Source organism: Neovison vison, chromosome 12, assembly GCF_020171115.1.
Source record: "Neovison vison isolate M4711 chromosome 12, ASM_NN_V1, whole genome shotgun sequence".
Classification (NCBI taxonomy): Eukaryota; Metazoa; Chordata; class Mammalia; order Carnivora; family Mustelidae; genus Neogale; species Neogale vison.
In genome coordinates this window covers 65,827,961-65,848,614 of record NC_058102.1, presented here as the reverse complement: position 1 = coordinate 65,848,614, position 20,654 = coordinate 65,827,961, and the positions used below count along the sequence as shown (strand labels likewise).

General features: G+C 34.1%; 2 protein-coding genes across 4 annotated transcripts in view; one reads left to right on the top strand and one right to left on the bottom strand.

Annotated features, from left to right (window-relative positions):
* FAR2 (fatty acyl-CoA reductase 2) overlaps positions 1-974 on the top strand; it is a 140,845-nt gene extending 139,871 nt beyond the window's left edge. For all 3 annotated transcript variants that reach the window (XM_044228287.1, XM_044228286.1, XM_044228285.1), the window contains exon 12: positions 95-974. In XM_044228287.1, coding sequence (XP_044084222.1) covers positions 95-257 — 163 coding nt within the window. In that variant the 3' untranslated portion in view covers positions 258-974. The remainder of the gene's footprint in view (positions 1-94) is intronic.
* Positions 975-5,020: 4,046 nt separating this feature from the next.
* ERGIC2 (ERGIC and golgi 2) overlaps positions 5,021-20,654 on the bottom strand; it is a 38,949-nt gene continuing 23,315 nt past the window's right edge. The window contains exons 7-14 of the mRNA XM_044228288.1: positions 19,033-19,134; positions 18,483-18,578; positions 14,270-14,325; positions 13,098-13,196; positions 9,226-9,323; positions 7,585-7,747; positions 6,449-6,531; positions 5,021-6,282 (exon numbers count right to left, since the gene is read on the bottom strand). Coding sequence (XP_044084223.1) covers positions 6,220-6,282; positions 6,449-6,531; positions 7,585-7,747; positions 9,226-9,323; positions 13,098-13,196; positions 14,270-14,325; positions 18,483-18,578; positions 19,033-19,134 — 760 coding nt within the window. The 3' untranslated portion in view covers positions 5,021-6,219. The remainder of the gene's footprint in view (positions 6,283-6,448; positions 6,532-7,584; positions 7,748-9,225; positions 9,324-13,097; positions 13,197-14,269; positions 14,326-18,482; positions 18,579-19,032; positions 19,135-20,654) is intronic.

Below are 20,654 nucleotides of genomic sequence, written 5' to 3'. Positions count from 1 at the left end.
TTGCTGGTCACAACCAGAAACAATACACTTGGGCTTCAGATAACACATTTGGGTCTTTGGTGTTTTAACTTTGGTTCTATGTGTCTGTCCCCAGGCTCCGAAATATTCACTACCTCTTTAACACTGCCCTCTTCCTCATCGCGTGGCGCCTTCTCATTGCAAGATCTCAGATGGCTCGGAATGTCTGGTTCTTCATTGTGAGCTTCTGTTACAAATTCCTCTCCTACTTTAGGGCACCCAGCACGCTTAAGGTATAAGAACATTCGGCAAGCTCCTTTTATCTGGAACCTTTTGGATACCTCTAAAACAGCAAACTGTGGTTCTCAAGATTAGGAAGTAACAAGGAATATGCCCAAGCTCATTACCTGTTAAAGTATTGTCATGTCTTCACCTCTGTTTCTTACCTCTGTATTTTATTTCAGTGAGAGAAGGAAAGTCATATCCTAGCCTATAATCATACATATCTTAGGAAAAATTATTTCCAGATTGCTTCCTAATACTCCATTCTGTGCCCTTGAATATAAAACACCAAAGTACATTCATCTCTCCATATTTAGGTTTTTTCTCTTCAGAGGACTAATTTTTAACTCAATGTACGTGGAAGAACACATGATATAAGCTGAAATATGCTAAAGAAAGGCAGTTCTAACCTTGGAATCATTCTGGGGTACCCAGTATAAAGGTTTAAAGTCAAGATTAAGTTGAGGAAGAATGATCTTTGCATCCTCAGAAATACTGTAAAAGAGATAATTCTCTACTGAAATCTCAGTGTCCTTTTTCTGTTATACCATGAAGACCTGTTGAAGGCTGGGAGAATTGGAAAAGTGGATTCACATCTAGCACTTCCCTCAACTATTTCTGAAATCTAAAAAACAAAACAAAAAATTAGGTGTAAATAATTATGTATAGAAGGAGAGCTCAAGCATAGTTGCATTGGTACCGATTATGCTTATAAGTAAAATTAGTTCTCATAATTTGAATCTGACAACTTTTATTTCTAAATCTTTTGAGTCACCCATTTTCCTGATAATCTTCTCTCAGGAGCTTCCTTTCTGTTCACTGAAGTCACCAAACCCCTTATATTTGTTTATTTTGCTCAGTCCTCAGAGCGAGAGTGACTGATGGAAGGTCCTAGGCTAGAATCTTGGAAAAAAAAAAACACAAAAAACACAAAACACAAAAATTCAGTCCCTTATCTTTGCCAGGGAGAAAGGCAAAATTTTAAATATAAATGTAAATGTTAGTTTAAGTCTTTTTCTGGGAAGTAGGGAAGATTACCCTTCTATGACCACCAGGACTTGCTAGTACCTTGATCATTCCAGTTACACAATGCTACCTGTGCAACGTACAGCAGAAGAGACTTCACTAATAGACTGTCACTTTAGAGAGTAAGTGTTGTTTTATTTAAAAATACTTTATGTATAATACCAATGAATTAGTAAAAACTATTTATTCTCAAATCCCTATATTAATAATATAACTGTTATCCTGACTTTACTTGCATTTGAGAAATCAGTGTATGTTGGATTGCAGCATTTCATGTTAAAAATATGGAATATTATTCAGATATAGTATTTGGGGCCTCAGCAACTAAAAAAAAAAAAAACCCAAAAAACCCACAACCCCTAGAAAATTACACAAGCATAAACTGGCAAGGAAGGCAGTGATATGTATACTCACTTTCCCGATTAATTGGTAATACTCAGAAAGCACGTGCACATAGTTGTAGTGCATAAGGCTTGAAGGGCAGCTTCTAGTCCAGTATTACCTGAGATTTTTCTGAACACCATAAAGGGCATTTGGGGGGGGAACTCTTCTGGGCAGTATCTTTTCTTGAATCTCATCTAAAGGTCTGGGAACTCCTTTCCAGAGCACACAACCCAGCTCTGAAACAAAGCACTTGGTGATCTTTAATTTGAGAGGTCTAGATGATATTTCTGAGCTACACTGATTGAGATAAAAACTCTAGATATGATAAAAAGAAATCAAGTTATAATTCAATGAGATGGGATAAAACATAATTATTCTAAGAATTTACTATCTTTTGATTGTTTCACCAATTCCATAAATTCCACTGATCAAGTATTCATTTTGCCTTTTGATTAAATGAAAGTTTGAATTAAAAAAATGTTTTCCTCTTCTAGTGTTGTATCTTTAACTGCTGACTACTACAGATTTCCTCCCTCCCCTGAGGAAAAAAGAATTTTCCAAAGAAACTACCAGATGAGTATAAATTTTAACACACAGATACTAATGCTTAAACATTTTCTGATACCATTAAGAGTGTTACATTTACACGCTGAAGCATGTTTTATCTGTGGCATTAAAGAAATTACACAAATAAAGTTCTGTGATGATTAAGCAGTAAAAATAGGTATCCGTATGAAAGAAAATCCCTAATTATTTTCTATCAAGACCAATTAACAATTATTTGAATGCCTAATACATACAATTATTACAATGTAATATGAAGAACCTTCTACTTTTGGGGAAAAGAGGATGGACGGTAAGTGCAAAGAAAAGGTATCTATGTTTAAAAAGAAGTTTTGGTAATCCTTATCTTCTTTACCCACAACATACCTGATACAGTAATGACTATTTCAGAGTTAAAAACAGTCACCACCCAAAGCAATTAATACTAGAAAAAGTTGAAGCAGATTGGTATACAACTCAGAAAAAACATTTAAGATAACTTACTAACTTTATACTCATCCAGCCCATCATCTCCAGTTAACATCTCATTCAAACAGCTGATTTAGAATCACTCATTCACTTTTTAATATGAAAATACAAAAGAAATCCAATCTCATACAGTAATTTGGCTCTATCTGGAGCAAAAGCAAATATAACAGAGTGATATTTAAAGACTGCCACAGTTTTCCTATGAGGAAAAAAGCTTATATATGAGGGACTGAGTCTTATTTGGGGGTACACGATAGTAAGAGGACAAAGAAATTTATATTTGTCATTTTACTTAGAGTCCAATTGTTAAGAATTGAGACTCTAAAATTGTGTATCCTCTTTTCTCTTAAAAACAAAAAACAAAAAAATCCAAGGCAGTTTGTTTCCTACTGTTACGACAATGCAAGGTGATTTTATCACTAACAAATATTTCAAAAGTGGGGAAAAACTACAATAAGGAAATACTGGGACATTAATCCAGGCATCATACCATAATGTAGTGAATACATGGTGATCAAGTTTGGATAGTGCTGACAAAGGGTGGCTCACTTTAGCTTGCAGAAGGTTTGCAATAGAGCTCCAAACAGAAGTGGAGGGACTTAAGTACTATGTTAAAGGGCATGATGAAATTTTAAACGTCATCTGGCTCAGGCATAAGTATTTTTAAACAATGAAAATATGCATCTTGAACTTGAGTTCAAGATTCAAAGTTTTAAATTTGAAGCAGACAAGATGTAGATAAAATTTCCTTTCTGGCACCTGAATTATTAACCCAGAACATAAAAAGGATGCATAAAACATCCCTACAGATACCATTAAAAAATTAGACCTTAAGTCATTCCTTTACAAATTCCAAAGTTAGGTTTATATTAAAGACTGCAAACCTTGCTTGCATTAGTAATTTTTCTATGAAAATTCAGTGCTATCATAAAACATATGTGAGAAAAATGTGGTATTAATCATCTAAACTGAGAATTAAAAGTGATTTTGTAATTCTAATACTGCGTTAAGCTTTTCCCAAGAGGTCATCTGTACTGTACAAATACCACAGCAGAGAATTATTCACCTAAATATTCATCTCTTTTTCTAGACCAAAGTATACAAAACACAGTTTTTTAAAAAACCTATTTCATATAAGCTGAAATCTCAACTTTTAAGATATTTAGGCTGGAATATATAAATATTATGAATAAAGAAAAAGGATTGAGTAATAAAGTTGGGTACCCTACTGAGGACACCCTCCCCCAAGCACAAGCCAAAGCTCCGTAAGAAGTAGGTCAGCACAGTGTTCTCTGCAATGGAAAAGAAACACTTGGTGAGGTCAAAAACTCCTAACAAATCCCAATATGCAGGCATACTTCATCAGTCACCATCCAGAAGACTGATCAGAATCTTACTACTTTGATGGCCAAAAACCTGACTTTTACTATTTGAGGAGAGTCAGGTGGCAAGTTTTCTTAACTATTAAAGTGTAAATCAATGGCAAAGCAAGATTTTGCTTTAAAGAAATGGTTTTTATAGTCAGCTTTAATGGGACAGGATAGTTACATTAAAATTTTAATAAGGTATTTGGAAAACATGGGAACAATGAAAAATCTTATGTAAGCACCAAAACAATTTAAAAATCCTTATTAAAGACACTTAACTGCTAAAATCCTAACTGAAAGAAAATAATTTTAAATCAATAGTTTTACCTCCCTAAAAAAAAAAGAAAAAAATACAAGACTCTGAAACTTGAATGAACTTTCTGGAAAGCAGATTCACAGAACCAAGATTCAGTCTAAAATTGCTAAAATTCTAAATAAAATTTCTTTTGAGAGATGTTCTATAGTTCCTTGTCTAACTTCACTGGAAATACTATCTTAAAAAAAAAAAAAATCAACAGAGAAAGCGCATTCGTTATTTAGAATTTTCTGGAACAAGAAAAATCTTTCAGAGCACATTATGTCACCTGTGTTAATCAGTCAACTTAATTGCTCTTAGTAGTAAAGTGTGTATTTTAAACAATAATGCTTACTTCCTGCAGTGCCATTTAACGTAAGCTTTACTTCAGAGCAGTTCCAACAGTATCTCTCTTCTCCACTCACATCATCTGTACCAACTACTTTCAAGAAAACATTTATCTTTTAAAAAAAAAAAAAAATCCATTTGTAAAACTGTAATCTGTGACATCCTATGTCCCCAAACCACCATTTTAAAACTAGTCTTTTAGTCTTGTCCTTCCTACTTACCTGGAATTTTATTTCCCCATTTCTCTGAAGTACTTCAACTGTTGGGGATTGGTAGTTGACTCTATCATTAAGTATTAAAAAAGGAAAAACTGATGTTGGCACACATATTCCAAATACAGTATTTAATGGCACCTGAGTGAAATCTCCCTCATTATTTTTAGTCTTTCATAATCTGCAAATTTAAAAGCAATCCTTAAATAATAAGGAAGCTAGAACAACACACTCTAATAACAAAATCAATCACATTCAGGACACTCTGAATGCAGACACTCATAATCCAGGTTTACAGCTTACCAGACACTGTTTAATGATAATATCTTAAATCTGACACGATCTTGCCTTATTTAAGTATTTGCCTCATGTTTCTACTTTATTTGCCTCATGTTTCTACTTTATTTAAAGTTACCCTGTTGCCTCTCACCCAAACATGTAGAAAATAGTCTATTTTTCCACTTAATAATTTACAAGCTGAGAAGTTTCCTCACCAGCAATGGACCTTTGTATTAGTCACCACCTGCTCCCAAGGTATACCAATAATACAAGTATCAGATTAGAAAACTGAGCAACTTTTTAAAAAATGTGCTTTCTTCTGCCTGTATAAGTAAGTGCCCACTATACAGTATGTGAATGATATCTGTTACATATTATAGCACCTATGCACCTGCCTCCATAAGAATTCACCTTAGTCTTCCACGACCCTGCCTTGAACAGTCAGAAAAAGCCAATAGCCAGAGTTTAAAGAAAATCAGTTACCTTCCTCAGACCAAATTATTGGATAAATGGCCTTGTCATTATGGCTTAACATTGATATGGCTATAACATAGGGACCCATCCCTGTTTTCCTTTATTACCTGACCACAACTTTTTAAAGTCTAGACTAGTTTTCCATATGTTTTACATATTTTATTCTGACAGATCTTTTAAAAACAGAAGGATGCAAACATTTGCATTTATAATCCCTTTTTCTTTAGATGTGGTTTGACTTCTTTACTTCAGGCTCTTTCACCAAGAAGCAAGCTCTGATTTCAATACTGCCCATTTCTATGAAAATATCAGAAGGGGTCATCTTCAAAGCAATACTTCAGTTAGGCTTATTCACTGATTAGCTGCATAATTTCTTCTAGGACATTTGTAACAGACACAACATATATAGGATTTCAGTTTGGGTTTTTCTTTTTTTTTCCCTAGGTATGATTCCCACTTCTCATTCATATTTTCTTTTCTTTGAATATATTGCACAATATTTTATTATTAAAAAAGGTTTTATGTCTCAAGCAAAAAGTTTTTCTCCTTCACTCAGGAGGTGCTAATGTGTATTATTCTCTAAAAGAGGTAAGTGGTTGTCTGTGTGGCCATCCTCAAAGGGGACCTAGGGAGAAGAAAAGACCAAAGCATTAGTTTTATTCCTTAAACATCCCCTCTAAACACAATGCTTTATTTTGGGCAATTTCTTTCTGAGCACCAAAAGCTACTGTTTAGGTTTAACAATGGTACTATGAGTTAGAGGTCAGCACCATTTCTACTATAGCACTTACAGAACTGACAGGTTTGTAGGATCCAAGTCTGAAACGACAGTAAATTATTTCAACTATAAATTTCCCAAATCCATGTAACATGCCTGCAATAAAAAATAAGTTTATGTTTTTAATTATATGATGCTTTTATTGAAATTACTTCCTAAATTATTTCCTAAATTATTACATAAGAATAAAAAAACTCCACTAATTATAATGGAATAGATTAAGAAAGGAAACAAGGCAGTTTGCTTTATTCATTTCAATGGTTAAAAACAGCTGAATTTTAAAACAAACAGATTTCAAAATCACAAGGCCACATAATTCATGAACTTGACAAAGCAATCTTATCAAGGGTGCTTTATATGTCTTACATTTATACCTTTTTGAAAAAATAATATCAGCACCCCAAATTTAAACAAACTGAAAGTAGCAACAAAGTCTTTCATAAGAAAACCTATTCATTCATTTAAAAAATAAAATTCAAAGTATGTAAGTAATACAGCTCCATGTAATACTGAAAAGCGTTGGGGATAAGTTTCCTTTCTTTATCTATTGTACTTAATGCTCAAATTTTCATGATTACAATTCTGCAAGTTATCTTTAAGAGAATCTCATAAGTTCAGGACAAAAAAGCCCCAAATCATAAAAACAGTATGGACTGAACATTTTGGTTGCACATATTACATGGTTCAAAGTAGGTAAGATTTGATTTTACATATTCTACAGTTAAAAATACCTTACATGAAAAAAATAATTTACATTCAAGTGTCTACTATTTCTAGGCATTTTCTCATCTAATCCTACAACACACTTGTAAGTTAGACACTTATGATTATTCCCATTTTTATAGATGAAAAAACAATTTCAGAAAGGTAGCTGTCCTATACTACAAGGCTACTACCATGTAAACGGCAGAACTTGGATTCAATTTTAGGATCTTTCTAGGTCACTAATCTCCCTAAAATCACTGAATGCAGTGAACTTAGTTATGTTTAATGTGTAATCAATGTAATTTTGGAAGTCTGGAATTAAATCTTAGAAAAAATTCTTTAAATACCAAAACATGGGAATAAATACATTTCTTGCTCCTTCTAAGGGAAAGCATCTTAATTTCAGTAACACTTTTAGAAATTAGACAAGGAATGAATTTTAACCTGTTGTTGAAAAGATTCCTCCAACAATACCACAGAGTCTTACAAAAAACTGCCAGAAAGGCATATGCTCCTCAGTGACTGTTACCATAAGAGAACTGAGGTCATATTTCATAAATATCCCAGAGACTCCATGGCTGCCTGCAGCATGGTTAATTACACGTTCCTAAAAGGAAGGGGAGAGACAAGAGAAGCAGAAAAATGGGATTCACATCATCTGGTTACTTGCACAGTTAATATGAAGCCCTGCAGCCCAAATGTACAAGAGGGATCTCCAAAATTCTTTATGAATTGTCCTACTAGACTAAGCTCTTCAGAGACAATCAAATTATTCTGTATTCTTTGTGTGATCAGCTTCTACAGAAATCGAAAGAGCAGAGACATTCTTTCCTATTTTCTCAAAAAGGTCACTTAAGTGTTCTACTTACTGAGCTCAAGAGCTTACAACTATATGGCATCTTCACTGACCAAATCCATAAAAGCCAGGCTCATATTTTGACATACACTTTGTTACAATTCTTTGCGAAGAATTTACAAAATAATTATATTTCTTGTCATTTCAATTATCAGATTTAGAAACAATTTCACTTTCTGTTGTTCATTTTACTTAAACTGTATGAAATACAATACAAGAAGAAAAGAGAATGCCCTCATTTGAAAGATATCAAAATTTAAGCTACTGGCTTAGTTTTTAAAAGTTTTCTCGGGGCGCCTGGGTGGCTCAGTGGGTTAAAGCCTCTGCCTTCGGCTCAGGTCATGATCTCAGGGTCCTGGGATTGAGCCCTGCATCAGGCTCTCTGCTCAGCAGGGAGCCTGCTTCCTCCTCTCTCTCTCTCTGCCTGCCTCTCTACTTGTGATCTCTCTATGTCAAATAAATAAATAAAATCTTTAAAAAAAAATTAAAAAAAAGGAGTTTTCTCTTGAAAAGAATGCAACTAAAATCATAAACCTACCATAGTGTGTTCACCAGCAAGAAAATACTCTATTTCATTCCATCTTGTTTACACTTCAAAAATCAAGTTTGCAAATCTTGGAACTCTTCAGGATATTAATATTTGGATATTTACCATTCTTAAACAATAGTAAGAAAACATGACCCCAGAATATATGAGAAGTCTATTAAACTGCCCAATTCCAAAACTCTGCTCCTATTTAAAAGGCCACTCCACCCTGAGATTGCAAAACGTTTGTCCTCTTAGATGAATAAAAAGCACTAACTTAGGAAGGCAAACCCTCTAAGTCTGCTATCTGAGACACAAGAATCATGCATAGCCCAGGATAGGAACAATAATTAAAAACTAACACAGAAATCAGAGTCCACTGGCAGATAAGAACGAATTATACCAATACAAGAGGAAACATTGCAAAATTAAGATATAAAGAATAAAGTCATTAATACCATCATAGTTTAATATTTTGTTTAAACCATATAGAAGATGTTCCAGATTTTTAAAATCTACCTCTTTTCTTGCTCTAAAGTATACTAATATCCATTTTTATTGGCTTAAAATATTAATGCATTTCAAAACTTCCACAAATTTTAAATGGGGGAGGATACCAACTCTAACTTTATTTTGTAGCTGGACTATTAAATGCTAAAAAAAAAAAAAAATCAAATCACTTTATCAGCTGGATTCAACTTACCCTTTCTGTCACAGAAAACTGATGGGTGTCTGCTGAAATTTTATATGTATGTAATTTTGTTGGCACAACTGTAATAAAATACTGGAACATCTGGTTGTCTAGAATAAAAACAAAATGTTTTCTTTTCATCAAAATAGCAACAACTCTACTGCCAAATCCACCCTCCTTCTATTAAATACACTTACCTTGATACATATATGACTTAGTGTTTAACAACAACAACAACAAAAAGTTTTAAAGCATCAATGAAATCAATATACTCATACTTGGTAAACAACCTTTCAATAAGCATAAATAGTCACATATACACATTAGAAGAGGTTAAAAAATGTAGTCATTAGATATCCTTTATAACATTATTATCCTTTTACCAAATGTGAAAAATAAAAGTAGCATTTCATTATAGTACAGAAATTAGTAGGAATAAAGTTATGATAGTATAATCACCACAGGACATTTTCAGTTTTTACTGATATCTTAAGATATACAGATAAAGCAAAATTGAATTAGCCAGCCTTTGGATATATACAAAGACTTGATACAGCAGGAGGAAGATAACTAATAAGCCTACTCACTGATGGTCCGAGGCTACTGCATAATCCAAAGGATCCTATTTATAGTCTTAAGGCATTTCCAGGTTTAATACAAGTCATAAATACCAGTTTATTACCAATTGTTAATCTTAGATAACAGTTCACGTAATACAAAACATGTTAATTTTCGAGGTCTATATTCTAGAAAATTTAGAACTAGATATATCTATCTGTAGTGAGAATTAGGTAATAGGCCTCATTACATTTGACATGAAACCATGTGATTCACACCACATAACTGTCTATGGAAACTGTGTACAGAAATAAAATATATCAACTTTAAATGTATGGTCTGATAAATTTTGACAATTGTATTCACCCACGTCATCACCACCACAATCAAAATATAAAATATTTTCACCACCTCAAAAAGTTCCTCCATACCGCTTTACAGTCATTCCCCTCTATCTCCGACCCTAAGTTAACCACTAACCTTCTATCAGCACAGATTAGTTTTGCCTATTCTAAAATTTTATATAGAAAGTACATAGAAGGGGCACCTGGGTGGCTCAGTGGGTTAAGCCGCTGCCTTCGGCTCAGATCATGATCTCAGGGTCCTGGGATCGAGTCCCGCATTGGGCTCTCTGCTCAGCAGGGAGCCTGCTTCCCTCTCTCTGTCTCTGCCTGCCTCTCTGCCTACTTGTGATCTCTCTCTGTCAAATAAATAAATAAATAAATAAATAAATAAATAAATAGTACATAGAAGGTACTTTTGTGTGTCTATATTCTTTTGCTCAACCTTAGTGAATTTTTATTTCAATCAATCCAATGTCTCCGTCTCTTATCTTAGTGTAATTCAAAACAGAGAAGGGAAAGGTAAACAAGACAGGAGGGAGAGGTTAAGAGCAATGGTGTCTTCAAACACTAACATTAAACAAGTTCCTAACAAAATAAAACAAAACCTGTTTCTACTTCACCACTTACTTCACCTACCACTTGTACCAATATAACTTTCAAAAGCATGAATAGTATTTGACTAGTTCTTTTATTATTAGGTTCAACTGAATAGCGTACATAATATCTCAGATATTGGGGAAGAAAAGTGTCAACCTTGTCTCCCAAAAATAGATGGCTTTTAATTATAGATGGTCTTCAGTTTCATCCTTTGAGTCATTCTTTGCTCAGGTGAATTGCTCTATCTATGCTTAGTTCTGAGGTGTTTTACAATAAACTCTACTATGTCATAAACAGAGGGAGTGAGCTGGAAGTGCTAGGAGAAAAAGGTGTTTAAGTCTTAAATAGTAATGAAAAGCAGATGAAATTAAGAGTGGCAAGGCAATAATCTACGCTGTATGCATAGGTGGGATAATCACTTGGGGGAAACGTGAAGGGCAAAGGGAATCTTGCCACATGTGAGGAGTGAAGTGCAATGAATAACACAAACCGTCAAAGACACGTGACAGGAAAAACTGAAAAACATTTAAGCTGTGGCCAGAGAACTACTAAGACCTTTATGTCAATGTTAATTCAAAGAAAGGCTATAAAGCTGTCAGATAATTTAATGGCCAAGTTGGGGAAAGCTGGGGATGGGGAGTGGGGGTTGGGGGAGGGAGGGGCGCAGACCCTGTTGAATGAAATTTGTTGCAAGGCACAAATTGTTCCAAAGGTGCTAGTTTGTCCAAACTGGTACAGCATTCAAGATGTAAACACTAAGTAATCCCCTAAACTTCTGGGGAACATCAAGGAGGGAGTGGTTACCTGATACAACAGATTAGTAATGCTGATTTTCCTTTTACTTTTTGGGGAAAAAAAAAAAACCAATAAAACATCTAGTAGTAAGGAGATGAGTACACCTGCTTTAAAGCTTTGAATAACCTACTGACACTCATCTGGTGGCATTTTATAATATAACTCTAAATACCTCTTAGTCTTTGTGAATTTAGGAAAAAGTAAACTCAAAAAGAGCCTTTTGAAAATTAATCTGTTTATATTTAGAACTGTTTCTGTACAAAAATTTAAGGTCATCTTAGCATCTTGAAATAAAGTATTAACATGTTTTCAATGATCATCTCATAAGTAACATCTAGTGTGTATCTGTATACAATGAACATGAACATACACATAAAGATAAGATTTCATACTGAATAAAGCTTATGGTTCTAGAATTTCCAAATTTAGTATACTCAAGTTTCCTTAAGTGAAGCATTCCCACACAAACATAAAATACTTAGGAATGTAACTCAGTATTCTAAGTAAAACATCTTTGATGTATCTGATTACAATACTATGATAAAAGAGTAAAATACTGGGGCGCCTGATTGGCTCAGTTGGTTAAGTGTCTGTCTTTGGCTCAGGTCATGTCCAGAGTCCTGGGATCAAGTCCCACATTAGGCTCTCTGCTCAGTGGGGAGCCTGCTTCTCCCTCTCCCTCTGCTGCTCCCCCTACTTGTTCTGTCAGATAAATAAAATACTTAAAAAAAAATAATGCTGAGAAGAATATTAATAAATCTGTTTTAGTTAATAAAAAATGAAATCCTTATTTATAGTTTTGCAAAGACTAGAATTCCTAGCAGCACATGACACTTGACATGTCCTTAAAATGTCCAATAGGTGGGGCATGTCACACAGTAGGACTATTTCAGTAGAGGAAAGGTAACCAAAAACCTTCAAGAAACACAAGATACATGCCTTGTTATAAAAATAAGAAAATAATCCATCCACATTTGGATAAACTGGAATTTTAAATGGAACAGAAGGTTAAAATAGTAATAGAAGGTATCTACCTATGCTATAATGTACTACTTCTGAGTTAATAACCAAGCTATTATAGAATACTCTAGGTTTCTGATATTTGTAAACTCCCCAAAGAAGTTTCTAAAATGGTAAATATGCATTTTAGAACTTTAAACCTAAAACAAAAACAAAAACAAAACCAAAAAACCTTTACGTCTATACAAAGAAAACAATTCTTCTTTTATGTTGAAACTTTAGTTCTTACTCTTTCTTTAGAGCGTATGGAAAAGGAGTTAAGGCCTAATAACACATTAACCTTTCATTTAGAGAGCTTTTAAATTCTACTGTTTCCTGCTTACTTATTTTTCTTTGTTTTCCTGCTTACTTCTTACTTTAATTTGTTTTGTTCTTATGGCTCATTTCTTAAGATAAGAGTAGGAAATTCTCTCTACATACATTCCCACATAAAATTATTAACCCCGTTAATCTACTTAAAGATTTATCTATGTATTTGTCACAAGAGGATTATTAAAAATGTGTTAAGTATTAAAGTTATAAAGGCAATTGCCTGCATGCAAATTCCGATAGTAATTACTAAATACTTACGATCTACAGCAATTTTTTCAGTTCCATCCAAAGGATTAATAATTCCTGGAACAAGCTCTCCAAAAGACAAATGATCTATTCTGTGAGAAAAGTTGTAGGCTAAGAGGAATAAAATAAAACAAATTAAGTATAGAAACTAAATTATTCAAAACTATAGGTTATTTATCTCAAATGAAACTATTTCAAATATGTAAGTATAATATAGTATTTAAAACTACATTATTTTGAGAAAAATGCATATAAATGTGTGGAATTAAGTGTGTAACAAGTACATACAAATAAAATGCTATATCTCAAATTTTATAATTACAAATTATCTTTTACAAAATAGTACATCTAATCCTGATAACTAAAAATAGTAGGCTTTCCTTGTCCAAATCATTATATAGTAACAGAACTGTCAGCACTAGAATGATGTCCATGCAGCCAAATAATGAAACCGATCAGATATATTTTTAATATAAATCATTGCTAAATGTGACAAACTGATTTTTTTAATGGGCTCTATTTCTTGTTTTTGTTCTCTAAAGAAGCCTTTGTTGCTGTTGTTTTTAAGATTTATTTATTTATTTATTTATTTGAGAAAGAGCGCAAGAGAGCACAAGCAGGAAGAGCAGCAGAGGCAGAGGGAGAAGGAGGCTCCCTGCTGATCAGGAAGCCAGACATGGGGCTTCATCCCAGGACACCAGGATCATGACCTGAGCCAAAGACAGACGCTTAATCGAACAAGCCACACAGGCACCCTCTAAAGAAGACTTTAAAAACTAAGTTTTATGACAATTATTACCTAAAACCAACTTGTATACTTGGTATGTATGCATGTGTCCAGATGTCCACTTACAAACTGAAATAAACTTCGAATAATGCTCTTCATTATCCATAAAAATTAGCAGAAATGTGTACAAAGTGATATAAAGCTCACCAAGGCTCTGTTCCCTAACCCTAGCAGCTTCTGAGCTAGGAATCAATAGAAACACAGGTAGTTTAAGGATAAGAGAAAATGGATTCGAGTCAACATATTTAATCATTTATTTTCTCCTTTGGATATCCGTTTTGACAACAGCCCACTTTGAACACCCTACCTTGCATCTGCACTCAAAACAAAACAAAAACCCATATAGAACACTTTTTTCAATGACATCTTCCTGTAAAAAATTTCAGAAACTGCTTACAGTCATGGTTGACAAGTGCTGCCAAATGTGCATGACCTCGGGGATGTGGAATTGCCCTGAAAAGAGGAAAAAAGATTAAAGTACTAATACTTAAATACATAATTAAAACCAGAAAGGAAATCTTTCCTAAGTTACATAATTGTCTTAATCTAAAGTAAAAACACAGTTGTCCTATGATTTACATAGGTAAGTCTACTCATCTCAGCCCTGAACCCTATGAGGTTCTTCTCGGTATTTCCTTTTGGAGCGTCATTAACATAATACACTGATGGACTGCTTGCAATTTAAGGCAGAATTTCCTCAAGGGCACAGTTAAATACATTTTGAAACGTGGAAATTTCCTTTGTACCAGCATCAAGGTAGGAAAACACTTCAGGAACTATAATTTGAGGTTGGAAAATAAATACAAGTATAAGAATGGAAATCTTCCTTCTTGTTTTAACTTTTGACAGTCAGGCATGGGAAGCATCAGTTGACACTACTTTTCACTGAAACAACCTTACCACAATGTTACCACATGAAACTTACCACAGTTTCATATATTAACCTGTTTTTCTTATAATTTCAGGCTAAATTCATTAAGAAACATGACCCAGTCTGCACAAACTTAACTTTTAAAGTTTGTTCAATAAAAACAGCTGACAATAGTTTTTTATTCAGAAAAATTTTAATCTCAGCCCTAAGCGCATCCCCCCAAATCACACAAAAAAAGTCCTAGACCACAACTAAGCTGTTAAGCTGTCATGTAGTAGGGCAAGTTGGAATATTCAGCTTTTCTTTCTGACAAATGTTCATGGAAATGATAATGTTTAAGTCCATGAGAGTAAATGAGGTTCACCATCAATATTACCAGTTCATTAATACATGACAGATACAAATATTTTCTGCAAAGTACTGCCAATGATACTAATGGATAGCCACAGGCTATAAACAACTTACATTTTCACAAGCCTTGAAAATTTATCCATGTAAGCCTTTTTTTTTTGCTTCATATATCAGCAACACACTGATGTTCTATTTCTTTAAAAAATGTTTTTGTGTGTAGTTGTTCCAATTACAATTGAATTTGATCAATTCAAACTCACACTGACTCCTCCAAACTCAAACAAACAGTATTGGTAACCTCTGTTCATTCAGCAAAAGCTAAGGAAATCCACTCACTATCACCTGCCTTGCTTTTGAACTATTGTGACACTGCTCTCAGTGTCTTCAGCTGCTAGAGCACTTTTCCCACCAAAAAGCTAATCCTCCAAAGCAAACTTACTTTCCCTGGATGCATTTCTTTGGTTGGTGCAAACACAAGCAATCTCATCAAGCTGCTGGGAAGGGGCTTTCCTTCCTCAGCTAACCAATGAGTCACATGTCAACCTACAGGGTTGCAATCTCACTTTCATTTTTATTTTTACAAAGAAATTCTGCTTGTGCTTATTCTTTTAAATTTTTAAATTTTCCTTAGAGTTAGTAATGTTGTGATGCGTGCTTAGTCCAGTAATAGTTACATATCCTATATCCTTTTAGCACAGCTATGGAGTCACTGCATAATAAACATGATGTTCTGAAGTCAAATTTGATAAAATAATCCACACTCCACCCTGCCTTAAAGTACATCTGAAACTCATATTTCTTTTTCTTTTCTGACCAAGTAATACAATAAAGAAATCAGATGTTGCGGTACAGTAATACGCAAGGCATTTGTAATGCTATCAAGCTGTAACTGTTACAACCTGTTCTAATTTGTAGTGCACCAAGTAGCAGCACAAAGCAATGAGTCATATACAGCCTCTGTCACTATCACGGTTACTCAAATCCTGGTTCTGTAGTGCACAAGGAGCCATATGTAAATAAATACCCATGACTGTGTTCCAGTAAAACTTTATTTTTAGATACTGAAATTTGAATTTCATATAGTTTTCATGGGTTGTGATACATTGTTCCACATGATTTTCAGTAAATGAAAGACTGTTTTGAAATTGAAAACTGGAGGGTCGGGAGGAGGCATTTTGGGTTTTCACAATTACTGGGGAGAATAGTCAGCATTTTGTGGACAGCAGCTAGGGAAGGCATCCCACAATGCAGTGATGCTCTCACACACAAAAATATTGTATGACATCTTGCATGACTTCCAAACACTCTAAGTGGCATTCAGGTAGGTGAAAAACCTATGAATAATGACCTGAGTCTAGAACTTAACTCCATTTAGTGACATGAAGTACTCTGCTGTAGTTTCAATATATATTAAATGCCCTAGGAAATGGAGGGAATATTTTACTTTTTTTGGTTTGCAGTATCACAAAGATTTCAGAATCAACAGAAATACCATCATGATATTTGAACGGCCAATACATGTGTTTCATTCTGCATGTGCAATCGATGTATACCTACTGATTCTACGTGTGTGTGGCAAGTATCTCTACACCATTACCTTACCTAAGGTACTCCTGCTCAAACATTTGATTTTTGAAATATATATTATTGTTGTAAATCGTGTTCTTTTTATTTCTTCTTTACATTACAGTTGAGGATGATATTATATCTTAGAGGTAACATGAGATCTTCAAAGAGATCAATACTGAACTCGGTAAACATAATACCGAAAAACAGGAGTGGGTTAATAAGATATCCCAGAGATAAGGATAAGATACAAACTGAAAACTTTTCTATCTGGCCTCTCTTATTCATGGCAGGAGTTATCACACACAGAGAGAACTGAAATTGGGAATAAAGGCCTTAATATAGATGCTCATGAAATATTAGTCGAAGTTTCCTTCTTTTCGTTTGGGAGTAGGATATCATTTGTATCCACAAGTGCAATAAAATTGTCTAAATTTTGTTGAGCCAACTATAACCTATTGTTGCATGAAACCAAGAAATTCTAAGCTATAGAACCAATCCTGGCAACAGCAAGGAAACAACAAAACATGAATGTTAAGAAGAATGGGACAACAAAGACAAATGTTTGATCTGATCACTGTAAACACTGAAATAATTCTGCATAAAAGACTTAAGCTATTTATCTCTCTCTATAAATATGAAGAAAAAAAATCTCCAGCAATGCTTTTTCCAGCTTAATGGCCTTTCCCTCAGCATGACTGCCCTGTCTCCTTTATATATAAAATTCCTAATCATTCACTAGCTTTCAAAGGTTTCCTCAATAAAGCCTCTGCTGATGTACAGGGTAAGTCAGGTAACCTATTACAGTTTCTTATCGGCCATACTTCTCCTATACAGCTTCAATACAACTATAATTAAATAATTATTAGTGTAACTCACCGTTCAAAGTTTGGACTGTCTCACAGAATGTCAGCACCATAATACAAAAACCCTTTCGCTTCACAGTTTTGTTTCATTTTATAATTTGAACTACATATCTTTTAATACATAATTAAGATGGATATTACACACAAAAAAGTAAAACGGTGGTTTCCCTTAAAATCTTTTTTTTTTTTTTTTTTCAGTTCCTTCCCCTTAAATCCCTTATGTAGGTGTGGCATGGTTTCATCCTTAGTATCTGGCATGGCATATGCCCTAGCCAAGTTCTCAAAAAATGTCTTTTACAATGAAGAATTGCTTAGCACGGGGACTCAAGATGGATGGAAGGAAGGAAGGGAATAAAGGAAGCAGAGAGAAAGGGAGAGGTCAAAGAATCTATTTATTTATTCAGAAATTTACCGAGTGTTATATCCTATGTCAACTGCTATGCTGGATGCCGCTCTTGAAAGTAGGTGATCTGACATTTTTCCTTAACTTTCAGCAACTTTATCTCAGGCACTACTCATTTCTAACTACATCAAAACACTTGTCTCAAATTAGCCAGGGATTACATTTTGGTGATAACTATCAAAAGAGAAAAACAAAACAAAATCCTAACACCATCCACAACATGAACAAATTAATGAAATGTCTAGGTAAGAGCTTCCTGGCTATCAAAACTTGGCAAGTAGGTTTTCATTCATATCTACCTACAGCTCATTTACTTTACTTATAAACTAAGACATAAGTTTTCCTTTTGTTTTGAAGCAGCTCTTAAAGTTAATAGTCTTCTCTATCCTGAGATTAAAGCCCTAAATACAAATCTCAAGACATCAAAAATATAGATACACAACACTTTTATCAGCCCTTTAGTAATTACATATTATCTGATTAGGAAAGAATTTACTTTTAAACCAAGCTGCCAACTTGTCTAAAGGATTTTCAGTAAGTAAAAAGAACATACTTGCCCACAGTTATGTGAAAATTCCCTGCTACTTTATTGACATAGAGATGACCACGAATTCTGCAAGCATCAGGAGGCTGTGATGAATCATCTTCCCTGTTACAACATGAGAGGAAGGATTACTGACAGCAAACTCAACACAGTCACCATTTTATGGTGGGAAAATTTTATAGAGGGGGAAAAAGAAACATTGCCAGAAGTATTTTATATATATATACTATAAAAGAGAAAAAAAGGAAATAAAAACAAAATTCCTAACCAAAATTCATACATCCTTATAAAATAATGACAAATGTAATCAATTTGTTCTTAAAGTCTAATTTTATACAGAATTTACCATATACACATAAGAGGAAATTTAGTGAATATTATTTGTGATAATCCTGATCAATATCACAGGCTATAAAATAAAGAGTAACAAGAAATCTTCATCATACAGAATGATTACATTTTCTCTAAGAAATATGGGATTCAGAGAATAAACAAATACTAAAACTATGTCATAGTAAATTCATAATAAATAGTTACACATTTAAAAATTACAGCTCACCTTGGTGGAAGTGCTGTTGATGCACTCTTAAAAGCACTTTTAAATATCACGTCTTGAAGTGAATGTTCTTCTTGCAGTCTACTCTGAATCAGCTGCAGCATTCTAAATACAACATAAATAAGCAATAGTTAGAAATACAGTAAGGTATGCAAGAAAGCCAACACTTTTTTAAAACTAACAATGGTTAGGTGACTTAGTTAACCCTTACATTTATTATTATAGGTCTTGATTCTAAAATAAAGTACCAAGTTTTCTATTGCCATTTCCTTAAAAAAAGGAAAAGGGAGGTAGGGTGGCTAAAGGTTGAACAGCTGAGGTCCCTAAGCATGTCTGACCGAATTGATGATGGATGTGCAGTCAGGGTCACTAAGAAGGAGATTCTGCTCACCTGAGTATCTAAACTCATCTTTCATGCCTGCATGCAGCTATGACAAAATTCTTACTTTTTCCCAGGTACTGAATAAAGTGTGATTGATACAAAGAATAAGAAAAGTACAACAGATCTGGTAGACTTATGTAGGAGATTTACTGGGGTTTATAAACCCATACCACAACATTTGATCCTCATTACAAAAGAGGCCATAGTGCCATTTAATATCACCTGGTGTCTCCTTTTACAAAGAAATCTAAATGTTATTCTATGACAAGACCATTCTAAACAAAATATTATACTCTATACTTTTTCAAAAGACTATCAACATCTTCAGATTTACACATCTAAAGACAAAATCTTTGGCTCTAATGTTAGCACACATTGTAAGTTTCTATTTGTTGTGTGTCTTGTATCTCCAGAATCCAATTTCAGTGCTGGGCAGTGGAAAATGAGGCTAAATGACATCAAACTCTATGTGCGTGCACGCGCGTGTGTGTGTGCGTAACTTCTGCCTCAAATATACCAATATCCAAGCTTATATTTCATATATGAAGATATGTTAAAAAAAAAATCTATGATGGAAAACAGCCATTATTTTAATAATAAAAACACAATCTCTGCTCCCACTTCTTACTAGTCTTGAACACTGAATAAAATTCCAGATGAAAGGAGGCTTCTCACTTTAATATCTCTGGATTAAAGTAATGTATTTCATCTCTGGATGGCTTTCTACTCTAAGTTCTAGAAGCCCAGAGATACCTAATATTCAGTTCTTTTGTTTAACTATATTTGATTTCTACCTTAATTTAAAAATCTCCCCAAATGATGAAACTTGAAATTAAAAGAGAAAGGCCTTTGAAATGTACTTGGGACAAGAAAGGGGAGGGGGGAGAAAGATGGTTACTTTTTTTTTTGCAATAATCTTAAATTAGGTAAAGCCTTTGTAAGCACAAAGACATAGGCTGGAAATCAAAGAGAAAAAAAAGCAGTATATGGGAGCAGGGATAGGGGAACCACTTATAAGAAAGGACTACCTTCTGTAAGAACCAAAGGATTATTTAAAACTATTTTTTTAAATGGGGCGCCTGGGTGGCTCAGTGGGTTAAAGCCTCTGCCTTCAGCTCAAGTCATGATCTCAGGGTCCTGGGATAGAGCCCTGCATGGGGCTCCCTGCTCAGCAGGAAGCCCAGCTTCCTCCTCTCCCTCTGCCTGCCTCTCTGCCTACTTATGATCTCTGTCAAATAAACAA